The sequence below is a fragment of the Nycticebus coucang genome, chromosome 2, assembly GCF_027406575.1.
Source record: "Nycticebus coucang isolate mNycCou1 chromosome 2, mNycCou1.pri, whole genome shotgun sequence".
Lineage (NCBI taxonomy): Eukaryota > Metazoa > Chordata > Mammalia > Primates > Lorisidae > Nycticebus > Nycticebus coucang.
The window spans coordinates 226,958-243,830 of record NC_069781.1 but is presented as its reverse complement, the minus strand read 5'-3'; the positions used below and the strand labels follow the sequence as shown (position 1 = coordinate 243,830).

The window sequence follows — 16,873 nt, the reverse complement described above, 5'->3', positions numbered from 1 at the left end:
TGCATTCTTGCCAGCATGTGGCGGTATCGCTTTTTATCATAGCCACTCTGATGGGTGTGCAGTGACACCTACATCCCGTGGTGTTGGTCTGCACTGCCTGATGATCACGGTGTCGGGCGTCTTTGCAGGCTCCTGTGCTCTATGTGTGCCTCCCTAGGGGACTGTCTCTCCACACCTCTTGCCCATGTCTGCTTGGATTTTTCTTTTACTGTACGGTTTTTAAGTTCTTTATGTATTTTGGGTACTAATTCTTTGTCAGATATGTAGTCTGCAAATACCTTCTCCTAGTCAGTATCCTGTCTTTTCATATTCTTCACCTGGTCTTTCATAGAACAAACATTTTTAATTTTGACGAAGAACAGTTTATCAGTTTGTCCTTTTTGTGGATTGGGCTTTTGCTATAAGTCTTTGCCTAGTCCTGGGCGGCGCCTGTGGCTCAAAGGGGTAGAGCGCCGGTCCCATATGCCAAAGGTGGCGGATTCAAACCCAGCCCCGGCCAAAAAACAAACAAACAAAAAAAAAGTCTTTGCCTAGTCCTAAATCCTGAAGATTTTCTTCTGTTTTTTTTTCCTAAAATTTTTATTGTTCTATATTTTAAATGTAAGTCTGTGATCCATTTTGAGTTAATCTTTATATAAAGAATGAGGTTTAGATTGAGGCCCCCACCCTCCTCTTCCCTTCCCTCTCCTTTATGGATGTCCATTGGATTGCTTTTGCATCTTTGCCAGATATCAGTGAGCATATCTGTGGGGATCTCTTTTGGTTGTGTTTCTCTCCCTGTGCCAGTAATGCTGTCTTGATTGCTGTAGTTATTTACATGTAAGTCTTGAATCGGGTGGACTGACTCTTCCCAGTTTACTCAGTTTGGGAGAATTGACATCTTTACTGTCTTAGGTCTTCCAACCAGTGAACACAGTGTGTCTCTCCGCTTATTTAGATCACTTTTTATTTATTTCATTTGCATTCTGTGGTTTTCAACATACAAGTCCTATATGTGTTTTGTTAGATTTTTCTTTTTTTGTGAATGATTGCAAATGTGTTTTGTGAGCCCCCAGGGGTTCTAGTACCAGAAAGACCAGCAAACTCTGTCTTAACCAGAAGTGAAGGGGAGCTGGATGTGGGTGTTTGTAGTGTCCCTTTCAAACTCCGTCTACCTGGCACATGGCCTAATGCTTAGTTGTCTAACCAATGACCGGAGGTCCTTCACACAGGAAGCCTCTTTATTCTGGCCCATGTCCCCGTGGCTCTCGCCTGACCCATGTCCTTTTTGTGCTGTTACTGAGAGTCTGTCCCATATTCCTCCTAGTGTCCCAGGGAAAACCTTGGCTCTTCAGAAGAAAGATGCAAATTCAGTACGCCCCCGCAATAGGAATGAATCCAAAGATTTATCACTTACAGATCAGGCAAGGAGGGTGTCATAAGCCAGGAGGGTAGGCCTCCATCCCCAGGTTACTGGAGATAAGAATGAAGGCTCAGAGAGATGGAGACAGAGGTGATAGGTGGTATATATAAGGCATAGGGTGTGGGTCACTTTAAGTTCTGGGCAATGCCTGAGTGGCCTGTTGAAAGGCAGTGTCTGGATAGCACAGACTCTAGTCTGCAGGTGCGAGAAGCTCTACCCAGTACTTGGTTTGTGGCCACGGCTCCCCCCATGGTGTGGTGCTCTCTTTAGCACCTAGGCAGTGGCCTTTGCTGTGCTTTTCTCATCATAAAATGGTATTGCATTTTAAATTTTGTTGTCCATGTGTTCATTAGTAGTATGTAGAAATACAACTGGTTTTTGCATTTTGATTTGGTTCCTGCAACCTTGCTTGACTCACTTATCAGTTCTGGAAGATTTTTGGCAGCTTCCCTGGGATTTTCCATGTAGGTATAAACATCTGCAGACAGGGACAGGTTATCTCCTCCCTATGCCTCTTTCCCCCTTCATTTTTATTTTTATTGTGGTAAAATACAAATAACATAAAACTCACTATTTTGACCTTTTTTTTTGGACAGTCTCGCTCTGTAGCTCTGGGTAGAGTGCTATGGCCTCATAGCTCACAGCAACCTCGAACTCTTGTGCTCAAGTGATCCTCCTGCCTCAGCCTCCTGGGTAGCTGGGACTATAGGTGCCCACCACCACACCCGGCTGGTTTTTATATTTTAGTAGAGATGGGGTATTGCTCTTGCTCAGGCGGGTCTCAAACTCCTGAACTCAAGGGATCGTCCCACCTCAGTCTCCCAGAGTGCTGGGATTACAGGCCTGAGCCACCACATACCAGTCCCTGGATCTTACTTCTAATTTTCTGTTGTAGCCACTTACTGTGGCAGAGGAGGAGGGGTTGCTGTCTGGTTAACGTGAGTGTGGAGGTCCAGGGTCCCCACAGCACAAATGCTCGTTGGGCTTTTTCCTCCCTGACGGGCAGGTGTGGCAGCTCTGGCTCCCGCTGTGCCTCAGGGGTGGAGGCCTGGTGGGGAGGGTGAGGAGTGCCTTGTTTGTGCTCCCCATGAGGTTTCTGCACACTGTGAGGGGGCGGCCTCAGCGCTTCTGGATGGTGGTGCCAATCCTGACTGTCCACTCAGCTCTCTGGAAGCTGCCTGGCCAGGCGGGGCTGGGCCTGTCTCTGCGTGTGGAAGAGGGAATCCAGGGACCCATGTGGTCTTCACTAATTGACTGCGGGGTGCTGAAAAGGAGAGTCCATTCCCACTTGCTGATGTACCCCAGTTTGAGAGGAGTCAGGTGAGAGCCCCATTATTGTAGTGGAGGATGGGTGCGTGCCTCATGAGTCTTGGCTGCAGTGACCTTTACTTCTTGAGATCCTAGCTGGTTGGCCTTCTTTTCTCCAGCCTTCATAGACTTACTTTTCATTCATGTATAATGTTCAGAATATTAATTGTGCTTAGTGGGAGGAAGAGGGAAGGTTTGTCCACTTTGTCTTCCCAAAAGTGAAAATTCTGATTTATTTGATTTGTTTTTTAAAATGAAGTACTTGGAGTGACTTAACTACTGATGGGAATGGCCCTTTGGGAGGGAGGACTGAGGGCTCCTCCTCCTTTTCCTTTTCCTCAAGAGGGCTCAGTGGGTCTGGAGAGGGTGTGCTTAGGGAATGTGGGTTGCAGTCAGTGCTGGGTTCTGAATGTCATTTTTTAGTTAGGGTCCAAGGAGCTCTGTGACCATCCTGGAATCAGTGTCCAGGGTCAGAGCCACAGGCTCAATATATCCAAGGGACCTAGGACTTTCCAGGAGTTGAGTACACATCCCACTGAGGGGGCAGACCCCAGAGGGCAGGTGTGCTCCCAGCAGCTCCTTTAGACTGACCCCAGCTATAGGGCAGTGCCTGGCTGTCCTCTTGCCTGTCTTCCTCGGGGCCCTTGCCCATGACTTGTGACCTGTCTCTGGAGAGGCGGAAAGAGCTACAGGCCACCCTCAGCTCCCACCTCCCTCCTGGCTGACCTCGAGCACTACACTTGTGTGGAAAAAGAGGTGCTCTCTCCTCCCTCTTACCAAGTTTGCTAGGAACCAGTGAAAACAAAATATGCTCTGAAAAGTAACCGGATCCAGAGGAGCTCTGGGGACACAACCTTTCCTAGCTTTCAGCTGTTCAGATCACACCTGTTCAGATCACACCTGGCACGGGTGACACCTGCCCCTAGGAACTGGTGAGGCCCCTGATACCTCCAGCTATGAGAGCCATTGCACACAGGTCAGTGAAGGATATGGGGCTGGGGATTTCATTCAGGAGGAAATGTCCTTGGAGTTGCTCAGGGGGCCCAGCAGCCTGGTGTGGACATGCATGCTCTGCTGGGGAGGTGCCTGTGCAAAGGCTGGGCACATCACCTCCTCACCTGTGTGCGTGCTCACCACCACCTCATCTGTGTGTGTCCTCACCATCTTCTTATCTGTGTGTGTCCACCACTTCCTCATCTGTGTGTCCTCACCACCACCTCATCTGTGTGTGTCCTCACCACCACCTCATCTGTGTGTGTCCTCACCATCACCTCGTCTGTGTGTGTCTTCACCACCTCCTCGTCTGTGTGCATCCTCACAACCACCTCATCTGTGTGCGTCCTCACCATCACCTCATCTGTGTGCGTCCTCACCATCACCTCATCTGTGTGTGTCCTCACCACCTCCTCATCTGTGTGCGTCCTCACCACCACCTCATCTGTGTGTGTCCTCAACACCACCTCATCTGTGTGTGTCCTCACCACCACCTCGTCTGTGTGTGTCTTCACCACCTCCTCGTCTGTGTGCATCCTCACAACCACCTCATCTGTGTGCGTCCTCACCATCACCTCATCTGTGTGCGTCCTCACCACCTCCTCATCTGTGTGCATCCTCACCACCACCTCATCTGTGTGCGTCCTCAACACCACCTCATCTGTGTGTGTCCTCACCATCTTCTTATCTGTGTGTGTCCTCACCATCACCTCATCTGTGTGTGTCCTCACCACCTCCTCATCTGTGTGCATCCTCACCACCACCTCATCTGTGTGCGTCCTCACCATCTTCTTATCTGTGTGTGTCCTCACCATCTCCTTATCTGTGTGTGTCCTCACCACCACCTCATCTGTGTGTGTCCTCACCACCACCTCATCTGTGTGTGTCCTCACCACCACCTCATCTGTGTGTGTCCTCACCACCTCCTCGTCTGTGTGTGTCCTCACCATCACCTCGTCTGTGTGTGTCCTCACCATCTTCTTATCTGTGCGTCATCACCACCTCCTCGTCTGTGTGCGTCCTCACCACCACCTCGTCTGTGTGCGTCCTTACCATCTCCTCTCCTCATCTGTGTGCGTCCTCACCACCTCCTCATCTGTGTGCGTCCTTACCACCTCCTCTCCTCATCTGTGTGCGTCCTCACCACCTCCTCATCTGTGTGCATCCTCACCATCTTCTTATCTGTGTGCATCCTCACCACCACCTCGTCTGTGTGCATCCTCACCATCTTCTTATCTGTGTGCGTCCTCACCACCACCTCGTCTGTGTGCGTCCTCACCATCTTCTTATCTGTGTGCGTCCTCACCACCTCCTCATCTATGTGCATCCTCACCACCACCTCATCTATGTGCGTCCTCACCACCTCCTCATCTATGTGCGTCCTCACCACCTCCTCATCTATGTGCATCCTCACCACTTCCTCGTTTATGTGTGTCCTCACTACCTCCTCGTCTGTGTGTGTCCTCACCACCACCTCGTCTATGTGCATCCTCACCACCTCCTCATCTATGTGTGTCCTCACCACCTCCTCATCTATGTGCATCCTCACCACCTCCTCGTCTGTGTGTGTCCTCACCACCTCCTCTTCCTTTTCAGACAAATGACGCCGCTGGCAACACCTGGAACTGGCTCTACTTCATACCCCTCATCATCATTGGCTCCTTTTTCATGCTCAACCTGGTGCTGGGCGTGCTGTCAGGGTAAGAGGCCAAGTGGGGATTACACAGGGGCACTGTGTTTGGAGGCTGAGGGAAAGGGACCCTATAAGCTGAGCAGTGAGCCGGGCCCAGCCGGGACGACCCCCTGTGGCAGTCGCCACCTCCCAGGCCATTCCTCGACCTTCTCTCTGTCATGGGGAAGGAGCTACTGTGGTGTCACAACTGGGTAGGTGGGAAGTGTGCTCTGTGATGGGGTTTCCAGGCAGCTTCTGTGGCCACAGATAGCATCCTGTTCCCACGGTGAAGAATAGGAGGGATACCCCTAAAGTCTTGGCTGCAGTGACCTCTGGGCTCCCCATACCAGCTCAGCTCACCTCTCCAGGCCCAGCTGCTCCAGGGAGGGGGAGGGGCACAGTGCTGGGTCTCGAGAGTGGTGCTCCCTGAGTCTTTTTGGTGTGGGATGTGGCCAGCATAGCCAACTGGCCTGCAGGCACAGAGCACCCTCCTGGCCTGAACTGGGTTGGCATTTGGGGCTATGGGGCCCTGCTAGGCAGAGGTGGGGGTGTCAGGCTTGGCCATCCTCTGCATGCCAGTTCTGCATCAGACCCCTGTGAGGCTGGAGGGGAAAGTGTCCCTCTTGCCCTCCCTGACGATTCCTGCTCAGTCCCAGGTCTTCTGAGGTGGGCTGGGGACATCACCTGGGAGAGGGACCCCAGAGTTGGCCTGACCCCACACTGGCCTGAAAGGGAGTGGGCACAGCAGAGACAGGTTGTGTGTGGCTGCTGGTCACGTGTCTTCAGCCTCAGTCCTCTCCTGTGAGGTATGGGATTGTCACTGGTACCCTTGCAGGGACCAGCCAAGCCCCTAGCACATCATGGGAGACCCAGGGCTCAGAGAAGGCACCTGGGAGAAGGATGTCTCCCCAGATACCCATGACGATTGGGACCCAGCCAGGCTGAGGGGAGGAGGCCAGTGGTCAATAAAGCATGTATTATAGGGTGGTTGGAGCTGGGAAGGTCACGGGGCAGACACGGGCTGGGGGTACCCAGGCTCGTGGGGCCTGGGCTCAGTGCTGAGGGCCCTACATGCTCTGGTGGCTGGGCCCTGGCTGAGTCCATGGAGAGCCAGGAGAGTGGTTGTCCAGGCCAACTTGTTGTCTTTCTCTGGACACTGTGCAGGATGGACTGGGGGCAGTAGGGGGCTGAGGGCAAGAGCCTTATGTTTCCCAGCTCAGTACCCACCCATGAGCCTCCTGGCCTTTGGGAAAGGGGAGATGTGGAAGGAATCCCTACTCAGCCCAGATGAAGCTGCCTTCAGGGTCCAGGCCCAGCAATGGGCTCTTAAGGCCATGGGCCAGCACAGCTCTGGGGCCTCCATGTTGGGCACCCTCACAGCAGCAGTGAAAGGTTCCCAAACAGCCCAAGGTTCCCAAGCTCATGAGGTGAGCTTGCTCTGCGGGAGTCTCGTGGCTTCACTCTTCATGCCTGGGTCTCATTGTTACGGCATCTGGAGGCAGCCCTGGTAACCACTGACTGGTGAGAACTGACTGCCAAGTGAATTCCTGCTGGTAGCTCTCAGATGAGCTCAAGCAGCTGGGTCACTGCCCTCTGCTGTCCCCCAAGACCCTCCTTACCTCAGGGCATGGCCAGGGGCCTGGGTGAGGACCCTGCCTTCTATAGGTTCAGCACTTGGGGTCCAGACGGGAGGGAGCGAGGGCATGGGCAGGGGCTGTTTCTTCTCACTGGTTGTGGGCTCAGGGCCAGTCCTGGTTGGAGTCAGGCTTTCCCTACTCATGGGCTGTGTGTGCCACACGCAAGACCTCCTGTATCCACGTCCCCAAGCCCAGAGCTTGTTGTGTGTGCTGTGTGTGTGTGTATGCGCACGTGCCTCTGTGTGTGTGTCGTGTGTGTGCATGTGCCTCTGTGTGTACCTGTGTGGCCTGTGTGTGTGCTATGTGTGCACGTGCCTCTGTGTGTCAGGAGATGATCCCTCCCTCTGCACTGTGAGTCCAAAGCTTGTCCAGAAGGCTGGCTCTGGGCAGGTGCTGAGCAGAACAGTTGCTCCCTGCTGGTCACCAAGGCCATGGATGTGCAGGAAGGGCAGGGGCTGGGCGTTGAAGAGAGGGGACAGTTTCTGCTGCTTGTCATGGGCCTCAGCGGTGCTGAGCAGGCCCTGTAGACTCTGCAAGGTTTTTCTCTTGTTTCTGTCCACTCTTGACCTGTCTCCTCTTCTTCCTTCACCTCTGTCTGCACCTCCTCACCCAGCAATGGCTTTGTATATGAAGCTACAGAGGAGGCAAAACCAGTGTCTCCCCTTCACCCCTGAGAACTCCTGCCCACAGCCCTCTATGGGTGGTGGGTTACTGTCTTGGTACCCAAGTGCCTACCTGGGGACTATCCCAGAGGAGCCTGAGGAGGGAGGCCCTGTCTGGCTGTCACTGGGTGGGTGGAGGATGGGAGGTCCTCTGAGGGCTCAGGTCAGAGGCACAGCAGCCTGGCTACGTACAGGTTGTCCTGCCTGCCTGTGGGCCGCACAGCATGCTGTGCTGACACTCACAATTCTGTTTGCTTTTCTGGCCCTGCATGGCAGAGAGTTTGCCAAGGAGCGAGAGAGGGTGGAGAACCGCCGTGCCTTCCTGAAGCTCCGCCGGCAACAGCAGATAGAGAGGGAGCTCAATGGGTACCTGGAGTGGATCTTTAAGGCTGGTAAGAGCCATGGAGGGACCACCACAGCCTGGCCCATTGCTGTTGTTCTTGGTCCCCAACTCTGCTCTGCCACCAGCTGTGGGGTAGAATCTGAGGCTTTGTATCTAGCATGTTCCCCTCTCTACACAGGGTCCTGGTTCTAGGTAGCTATTTGGCTCAGAGGATAGTGGCCTTTTCAGTTGAGGGATCCGCTGTCATCTCAGGTCATCTCAGCCCATGACCTGAGTCCCTTTTGTGCCTGATGCTGGGCTCTGTTAAGCCTGAATTTTCTGGAACCCTCTTCCAGCCCTGGCCAACCCTCTTCCCCCTGCCGGAGGACCTACTCCTGCCTCCTCAGTGCTGAGTTTACCTGCGGGATGGTGACATGTGGGTGGGGCATAGGGCAGATTCGAGGCAGCTAGGCCCCACGGCACCATTGCTCTGAGCCCTGCTGGCTTGTGAGCTGTAGTAGCTGAGAGGCTAGGTCTTCCAGCAGATGTGCCTTTGTCAGGCGCTCCTGGAATGAGCCATCCTGGGACAGGGATGGGGACTGGAAGGCTGTGGCCTGAGGCTGTGTTCTATCACAGAGGAAGTCATGCTGGCAGAGGAGGACAGGAATGCAGAGGAGAAGTCCCCTTTGGATGGTAGGTGACCCTCACTAACCCTCCTCGTGTGGACAGAGCTCTGGGGCTGGGTGGGCGGCACCCTGTGTGACTGGCAGGTTCCATGTGGGGTTCTCTGCGGGGCCAGAAGGCACGCATCCATCACACACACAGACTGGGCTGTGCATTCTGCCTTGGGCTTCCTGACACATGCACGTGTCATTGTCAAGAAAAGTGCTACAGGTGTAAACCCGGCTGTGTCTGTCCCAGAGCTCGGGGTGATGCTGCTCCCAAAGGCCATGGAAAGCCACCTGATAGCACCTGGGGAAACTGGGGGTGGGGCTGGGGCCCCTGCTGCATGGTCATGGACATGTGTTGCCCTTTCTTCACACCCACTGCTCAGGTTGGGGCCTCCAGCCTGGGGTAAGTGGCCTGAAGGCTGCAGCCCAGACAGTCTCTTCCCCCTTTGTTTAAAGCAGTGCTGAAGAGAGCAGCTGCCAAGAAGAGTAGGAATGACCTGATCCATGCCGAGGAGGGTGAGGACCGGTTTGCAGACCTCTGTGCTGTTGGTAAGTCTCAGGAGTTCTCCTGGCTCTGCTGGGCTTATAGCCAAATGTAAAACGGCACTTAGTGGTACCTGGTAATTCCCTGCTGCCCAACACTTGCTCATTCTTCTCAGTGCACAGAGCCCTCTGTCCCATCCTATGGCTGGAGGCCTGTGTGTGTCACTGACTGTAGGGACCAAAACTTTCTAAGTTCTCTCTTCTCAGTCCTTATTTTCTACTTGTTGGGGCCTGCTACCACTGAGGCCCTTGCTTCATTTCTTACCTCTCGAATAGTTAAAGGAAAATTCCTATCAACTTACTCTACAGACCTGTCCTAGTTCCTTTCCTCTCTGGTATCAAACTTCTGGTACCCGAAATGCCTGGGCATTTTCCCACCAAATGGCCTGTTACAGTGCATCCTAACACCAAGGCAGACTCAGCCCTGAGTCTCTATCTTTAACTGTGTGGGAGAAGAGCAGGCACTTGGCAGTGATGGTTTTTCATTTCAAGCTGTCAAGTCAAATCCCCTTGCCCTCCAACAGTCTGTGTGAATGCACCAGAGTTAAAAGATCTGTTTCTCATCATGTTGTTGTATCTATGAGACAGAACTCTTCAATAAAACAGCACACACACATGCATACACACAGCATGTACACTTGCACTCATGCAAATATGCATATGAACACTGCACACACATACACAATGCACACATGCAAATATGTATATGCATGCACCTGCACACATACATTTGCACATGCATGTAAAGACACATACATACACGTACCCACACATGGCACATACACATGTAAATGCATGCACACACATATATGCACCCACCACACATACTACACATGTAAAAGCACGCACACATGTGCACAACCATATACACATACAAACATACATGTAAAAACATGCACACTTGTATAAGCACATGCACACATGTAAGCATACATGTATGCACGTGCATACATACATATACACACACACTCTTAGACTTTACCCTTTCTGTCCTCTCCCAGTACCAGGAAACACATATTAACAACTTAGAACCTACCCTTCCTATTTTTTTATGCTTGCCTTAGATAACAAACACACACATACACGTGCATGTGCATGTGCATACCTATATGCATGTGGAGTCTACCCAAACTGTTCTCATCTTTACCTTTGGGAACTCTGCTCATTGATTAGTCCAACCCTGATCTGCTGGCAATAGCTGTGTGGCGTTTGTGACATGCATTCACTGTAATTTCGTCAGCTGCCCTATTCATAGCTTTTGGTGTATTTATAGTTTTTATCTCCCTATGAGCAAACTGCCCTCACATTCTTGTAAATGTCTGTCCTTCCCTCCTGGTGCTTTTGTTTCTGTGGGTAGAATCCCAGAACAGGCTGCCGTGGGTGGGGGATACATTTACTTTCTAGAGATGCCCTCACATTCCATTAACCACACAGGAAGACACTTGCCCCTCATCCTGCTGAGACGTCATCACTCCTTTTGATTTTTGCCAGTTTGAGGCCAATTTGATGAGTATAAAGTGACATTTCATTGGGACTGTGATTCTCATTTTATACACTGCTTATGGTTCTGAATCTCTTCTTAAATGTTTGCTTCCTGTTTGGGTGTGCTTTTTGCTGTCTCTTCATATATCCTATTCATTCTTCCATTGGGTTTATTTATTTGTAAACTATTTTGTATTTATATTGTCAATAATAAGAGACCAATGTATATTATAGGTCTGAATCCTTTGTCATATTATTATTATTATTTTTGAGACAGAGCCTTAAGCTGTTGCCCTGGGTAGAGTGCTGTGGCATCACAGCTCATAGCAACCTCAAACTCCTGGGCTCAAGCAATTCTCCTGCCTCAGCCTCCCAAGCAGCTGGGACAACAGGCACCCGCCACAATGCCCGGCTATTTTTTGGTTGCAGCCATCATTGTTGTTTGGTGGGCCTGGGCTGGATTCGAACCCTCTAGTTTAGGTGTATGTGGCTGGTGCCTTAGCCGCTTGAGCCACAGGAGCCAAGCCTGTCATCTTATTATTTTTGAAGATTTATCATATAAGTTTTGTATTTAAATGGTTTTCTTCTATTAATATGTCTATTTCACCTAGAATTTTTATTCAGATTTTGCATAGTAAATTGAAGAGTTTTTAAAGTCTTTTCTATGATTTGGAGTTGTTGAAATAATACTGGAATTATGTTTTTCTTGTAAGTGAGCTAAAACTGTGAATCTATACATCTATACATAGCAAAAAAACAAAAAAAACTCCACAAAAAATAAACCAAAAAAAACCCCAAAACAAAACAACCTTGGGCCAGTTTTGTAATTTATAGTTTCTTAGGAAAGGGATTTTTGGTTTTCTGAGTGTTCAGATTTGCTTCTACAGCTGCTTGTAGTATCTCTTATGACCCTTTTAATCTCTCTGCGTGTAGTCTGGACGTTCCGTCGCAGGGGGAGGGATTTCAGTATTAAGCAAAGTAGTCAAGATTCTTTGTCTTCTGGAGTTCCCATTCTGATTCTGGTGGGAACATCAGACAACAAATGAGGCACAGGGATTTCAGTATTAAACAAAGTAGTCAAGATTCTTTGTCTTCTGGAGTTCCCATTCTGATTCTGGTGGGGACATCAGACAACAAATGAAATAATAAGTAAAACACTCAGCCAGTCAGAAAGAGCTCTGAGCAAAGGGGAGGAGGAGGGAAGGGAGGGGTCTGAGGGCCTGGGTGGGTGCTGCACATGGAATGGCCACAGACAGCCTTAGGGGAAAGATTGTCTTCAGGCAAAGAGTGCAAGAAGGTGAGTATCTGGGATACCTGGGGAAAAGAATGTTCCAGGCAGCAAGTGTTGAGACCCAGAGAAAGGAATATGCCTGGTACGCGTGTTCCATGTGGCCAGAGTGATGTGGGCTGGGGCAGTAAAAAGAGGTCAGGGGTCATGGTGGGCGAGGTTTGTGGATGGGTGACATCATCTGGCTTCTGCCCGTCAGGGTCCCTCCAGAACCCTGAGGCTGCTTTGCCAATAGCAGGCTGGACTGGGAAAGGAGGGCAGACACAGGGAGGCCAATTCAGAGATGGTTGTGAAAAGCCTGGGGATGGTGGCTTGGGCCTGGAAGTAGCAGCAAAGGGAAGGTTAAGGTCAGATTCTGGGTATATTTTGAAGACAAGCCCACACGGTTTGCTGACCCATTGGGTGTGGTAAAGAGAGAGAGACCTCAAGGCCATCTGCAAAGTGTTTGGCCTGAGCAGTGGAAGGAAGTGGAGCTCAGTCTGGGAGGACAGGGCTGCATAGAGCCCCGTGTTCAATTTAGGGCATGCTGAGCCTGGTGTGTTGGGCAGCAGTGAAGATGTCATGGAGGGCTTCATACATTGTGGTCCAGTGTTCAGCTGGGGACATGATACAGAAAATTGTCAGAGAAGGGTCCACAGCTCTGAGAGTGACTTAGGGCATGAGGGCCTTGTTGGCTTCTTTCTGGTCTCTAGTAGGACCTAGTGGGTCCCTGTCTTTGCTTTCTCTCCTTTTTTTCTGAATTAGGATCATATGGGGTTAATATGTGTATTAATGATCATTTCAAATAACCAGATTTTAGATTTCTTTTTTCTATTTTTGTTTCAATTTTTTTATTTTTTAATGTATGTTTTTATCTTTATTAAGTTTCTTTCTGTATTGTTTTGGTTTACTTTATTATTTTTCTAATTTCTCAAAATACGTCACTTTCTTTTTTTTTTAAACACAGAGTCTTACTTTGTTGCCCTTGTTAGAGTCTTGTGATATCACAGCTCACAGCAACCTCCAGCTCTTGGGCTTAGGCGATTCTTTTGCCTCAGCTTCCCAAGTAGCTGGGACTACAGGCTCCCGCCACAACGGCTGGCTATTTTTTTGTTGCAGTTTGGAGGGGGCTGGGTTTGAACCCGCCACCCTCGGTATATGGATCCAGCACCCTACCCACTGAGCCACAGGCACCATCTTCTTTCTTTTTTAATAGTGAAGTCAATTTAGCTTTGCTGTCATGCCATACTTTTTAATGGTTTCTGAATAGTAATTACTTTCTCTTAAGTCAAAGGGTAATGTCGGAGTGTGCTTCAACTTTATAAGTAATTAAAATATTTTGATCATCTTTTATTAATTTTAGTCATATTAGATAATGATTGGGAAATGTGGCTTATAAATCTCTACATTTAAAAGTTTTCAAATTCTAAGTCCATGACTGATTTTAAAAAATTTCACTAACAAAAAACAGTATGTGTCCTATATTTGAGTGCTATCAGACTATAGGTATATTTATTAAAATCAAGTTTATTGACCATATTTTCAAATTCTTTGTTTTTTGTCTACTAAATTTGTTCAGTTCTCAAAGTAGTATTTTGAACATTCCAACTTCATTTTATTTTTTGTGAGGGATTGCTTATATTTCTAGTAGCTTTTGTTTATATATTTTACCATTTTATATTTGGTCAATATAAAGTTATGATTGTTACATCTTTTGTGAATTATGCTCTGTTTCAACACTTGGCACCTTCTTCATCTGGTTAGCTCCTTCGTAGACATCCACCTGTCTGGTGTCCTATGGCCTGCTCAGTCCCTCTATACACACCTTGCCTGTCTGGTGTCACATGGCCTGGTCAGTCCCTCTGTAGACACCCTGCCTGTCTGGCGTCCTCGGGTCTGGTCAGTCCCTCTGTAGACACCCTGCCTGTCTGGTGTCTCGTGGCCTGGTCAGTCCCAGCCTGTCTGGTATCCTGTGGCCTGGTCAGTCCGTCCCTCTGTATATACCCTGCGTGTCTTGTGTCCTGTGGCCTGGTCAGTCCCTCTGTAGATACCCTGCCTGTCTGGTGTCCTGTGGCCTGGTCAGTCCCTCTGTAGATACCCTGCCTGTCTGGTGTCCTGTGGCCTGGTCAGTCCCTCTGTAAACACCCTGCCTGTCTGGCTTCCTGTGGCCCGGTCATTCCCTCGGTACACACCTTGCCTATCTGGCTTCCTGTGGCCTGGTCAGTCTCTCAGTAGACACCCTGCCTAGCTGATGTCCTTTGGCCTGGTCAGTCCCTCTGTACACACCCTGCCTGTCTGGTGTCCTGTGGCCTGGTTAGTCCCTCTGTACACACCCTGCCTATCTGGCTTCCTGTGGCCTGGTCGGTCCCTCTGTAGACACCCTGCCTAGCTATGCCCTTTGGCCTGGTCAGTCCCTCTGTACACACCCTGCCTGTCTGGTGTCCTTTGGACTGGTCAGTCCCTCTGTACACACCCTGCCTGTCTGGTGTCCTGTGACCTGGTCAGTCCCTCTGTACACACCCTGCCTGTCTGGTGTCCTGTGGCCTGGTCGGTCCCTCTGTACACACTCTGCCTGTCTGGTGTCCTGTGGCCTGGTCGGTCCCTCTGTACACACCCTGCCTGTCTGGTGTCCTGTGGCCTGGTCGGTCCCTCTGTAAACAACCTGCCTGTCTGGTGTCCTGTGGCCTGGTCGGTCCCTCTGTAGACAACCTGCCTGTCTGGTGTCCTGTGGCCTGGTTGGTCCCTCTGTACACACCCTGCCTGTCTGGTGTCCCGTGGCCTGGTCAGTCCCTCTGTAGACAACCTGCCTGTCTGGCTTCCTGTGACCTTGTCAGTCTCTTTGTAGACACCCTGCCTGTCTGGTGTCCTGTGGCCTGGTCAAGTTTCTCTGTAGACACCCTGCCTGTCTGGTGTCCTGTGGCCTGGTCGGTCCCTCTGTAGACACCCTGCCTGTCTGGCTTCCTGTGGGCTGGTCAGTCCCTCTGTACACACCCTGCCTGTCTGGTGTCCTGTGGCCTGGTCGGTCCCTCTGTAGACACCCTGCCTGTCTGGCTTCCTGTGGGCTGGTCAGTCCCTCTGTACACACCCTGCCTGTCTGGCTTCCTGTGGCCTGGTCAGTCCCTCTGTACACACCCTGCCTGTCTGGTGTCCTGTGGCCTGGTCGGTCCCTCTGTACACACCCTGCCTGTCTGGTGTCCTGTGGCCTAGTCAGTCCCTCTGCAGACACCCTGCCTGTCTGGTGTTTCATGGCCTGGTCAGTCCCTCTGTATACACCCTGCCTGTCTGGTGTCCTGTGGCCTGGTCAGTCCCTCTGTACACACCCTGCCTGTCTGGTGTCCTGTGGCCTGGTTAGTCCCTCTATACACACCCTGCCTGTCTGGCTTCCTGTGGCCTGGTCAGTCCCTCTGTACACACCCTGCCTGTCTGGTGTCCTGTGACCTGGTCAGTCCTTCTGTACACACCCTGCCTGTCTGGTGTCCTGTGGCCTGGTCAGTCCCTCTGTACACACCCTGCCTGTCTGGTGTCCTGGGGCCTGGTCGGTCCCTCTGTACACACCCTGCCTGTCTGGCTTCCTGTGACCTTGTCAGTCTCTTTGTAGACACCCTGCCTGTCTGGTGTCCTGTGGCCTGGTCAAGTTTCTCTGTAGACACCCTGCCTGTCTGGTGTCCTGTGGCCTAGTCAGTCCCTCTTTATACCTCCTGCCTATCTGGCATCTTGTGGCCTGGTCAGTCTCTCTGTAAATACCCTTTCTGTCTGGCTTCCTGTGGCCTGGTTGGTCCCTCTGTAGATACCCTGCCTGTCTGCTGTCCTGTGGCCTGGTCAGTCCCTCTGTACACGCCCTGCCTGTCTGGCTTCCTGTGACCTGGTCAGTCCCTCTATAGACAGCCTGCCTGTCTGGCTTCCTGTGGCCTGTCAGTCCCTCTGTAGACAACCTGCCTGTCTGGCTTCCTGTGAGCTGGTCAGTCCCTCTGTAGACAATCTACCTGTCTGGTGTCCTGTGGCCTGGTCAGTCCCTCTGTACACATCCTGCCTGTCTGGTGTCCTGTGGCCTGGTCAGTCCCTCTTTATACATCCTGCCTATCTGGCATCTTGTGGCCTGGTCAGTCCCTCTGTAGATACCCTGCCTGTCTGATGTCCTATGGCCTGGTTAGTCCCTCTTTATACACCCTGCCTGTCTGGCATCTTGTGGCCTGGTCAGTCCCTCTATAGACAACCTGCCTGTCTGGCTTCCTGTGACCTGGTCAGTCCCTCTGTAGACAACCTGCCTGTCTGGCTTCCTGTGACCTGGTCAGTCCCTCTGTAGACAACCTGCCTGTCTGGCTTCCTGTGACCTTGTCGGTCTCTTTGTAGACACCCTGCCTGTCTGGTGTCCTGTGGCCTGGTCAGTCCCTCTTTACACATCCTGCCTGTCTGGCATCTTGTGGCCTGGTCAGTCCCTCTGTAGATACCCTCCTGTCTGGTGTCCTGTGGCCTGGTCAGTCCCTCTGTACACATCCTGCCTGTCTGGTGTCCTGTGGCCTGGTCAGTCCCTCTTTATACATCCTGCCTATCTGGCATCTTGTGTCCTGGTCAGTCCCGCTGTAGATACCCTGCCTGTCTGATGTCCTGTGGCCTGGTTAGTTCCTCTTTATACACCCTGCCTTTCTGGCATCTTGTGGCCTGGTCAGTCCCTCTGTAGACAACCTGCCTGTCTGGCTTCCTGTGACCTGGTCAGTCCCTCTGTAGACAACCTGCCTGTCTGGCTTCCTGTGACCTGGTCAGTCCCTCTGTAGACAACCTGCCTGTCTGGCTTCCTGTGACCTGGTCAGTCTCTTTGTAGACACCCTGCCTGTCTGGTGTCCTATGGCCTGGTCAAGTTTCTCTATAGACACCCTGCCTGTCTGGTGTCCTGTGGCCTGGTCAGTCCCTCTGTAG

General features: G+C 51.3%; 1 protein-coding gene across 12 annotated transcripts in view; it reads left to right on the top strand.

The window, feature by feature from the left end:
- The window catches only part of CACNA1B (calcium voltage-gated channel subunit alpha1 B), a 222,958-nt gene that overhangs the window by 66,017 nt on the left and 140,068 nt on the right, over positions 1–16,873 (top strand). For 8 of the 12 annotated variants that reach the window (XR_008373385.1, XM_053556973.1, XM_053556948.1 and 5 more), the window contains exons 7-10: positions 5,300–5,403; positions 7,951–8,066; positions 8,633–8,689; positions 9,124–9,216. Coding sequence is in view for 11 of the 12 variants with exons in the window: in XM_053556973.1 (XP_053412948.1) it covers positions 5,300–5,403; positions 7,951–8,066; positions 8,633–8,689; positions 9,124–9,216 (370 nt within the window). In the remaining variant the exon portion in view is untranslated. Of the gene's footprint in view, positions 1–5,299; positions 5,404–7,950; positions 8,067–8,541; positions 8,690–9,123; positions 9,217–16,873 lie in introns of those variants that run through there. The other 4 variants (XM_053556953.1, XM_053556940.1, XM_053556925.1 and 1 more) reach the window with 2 other exon arrangements.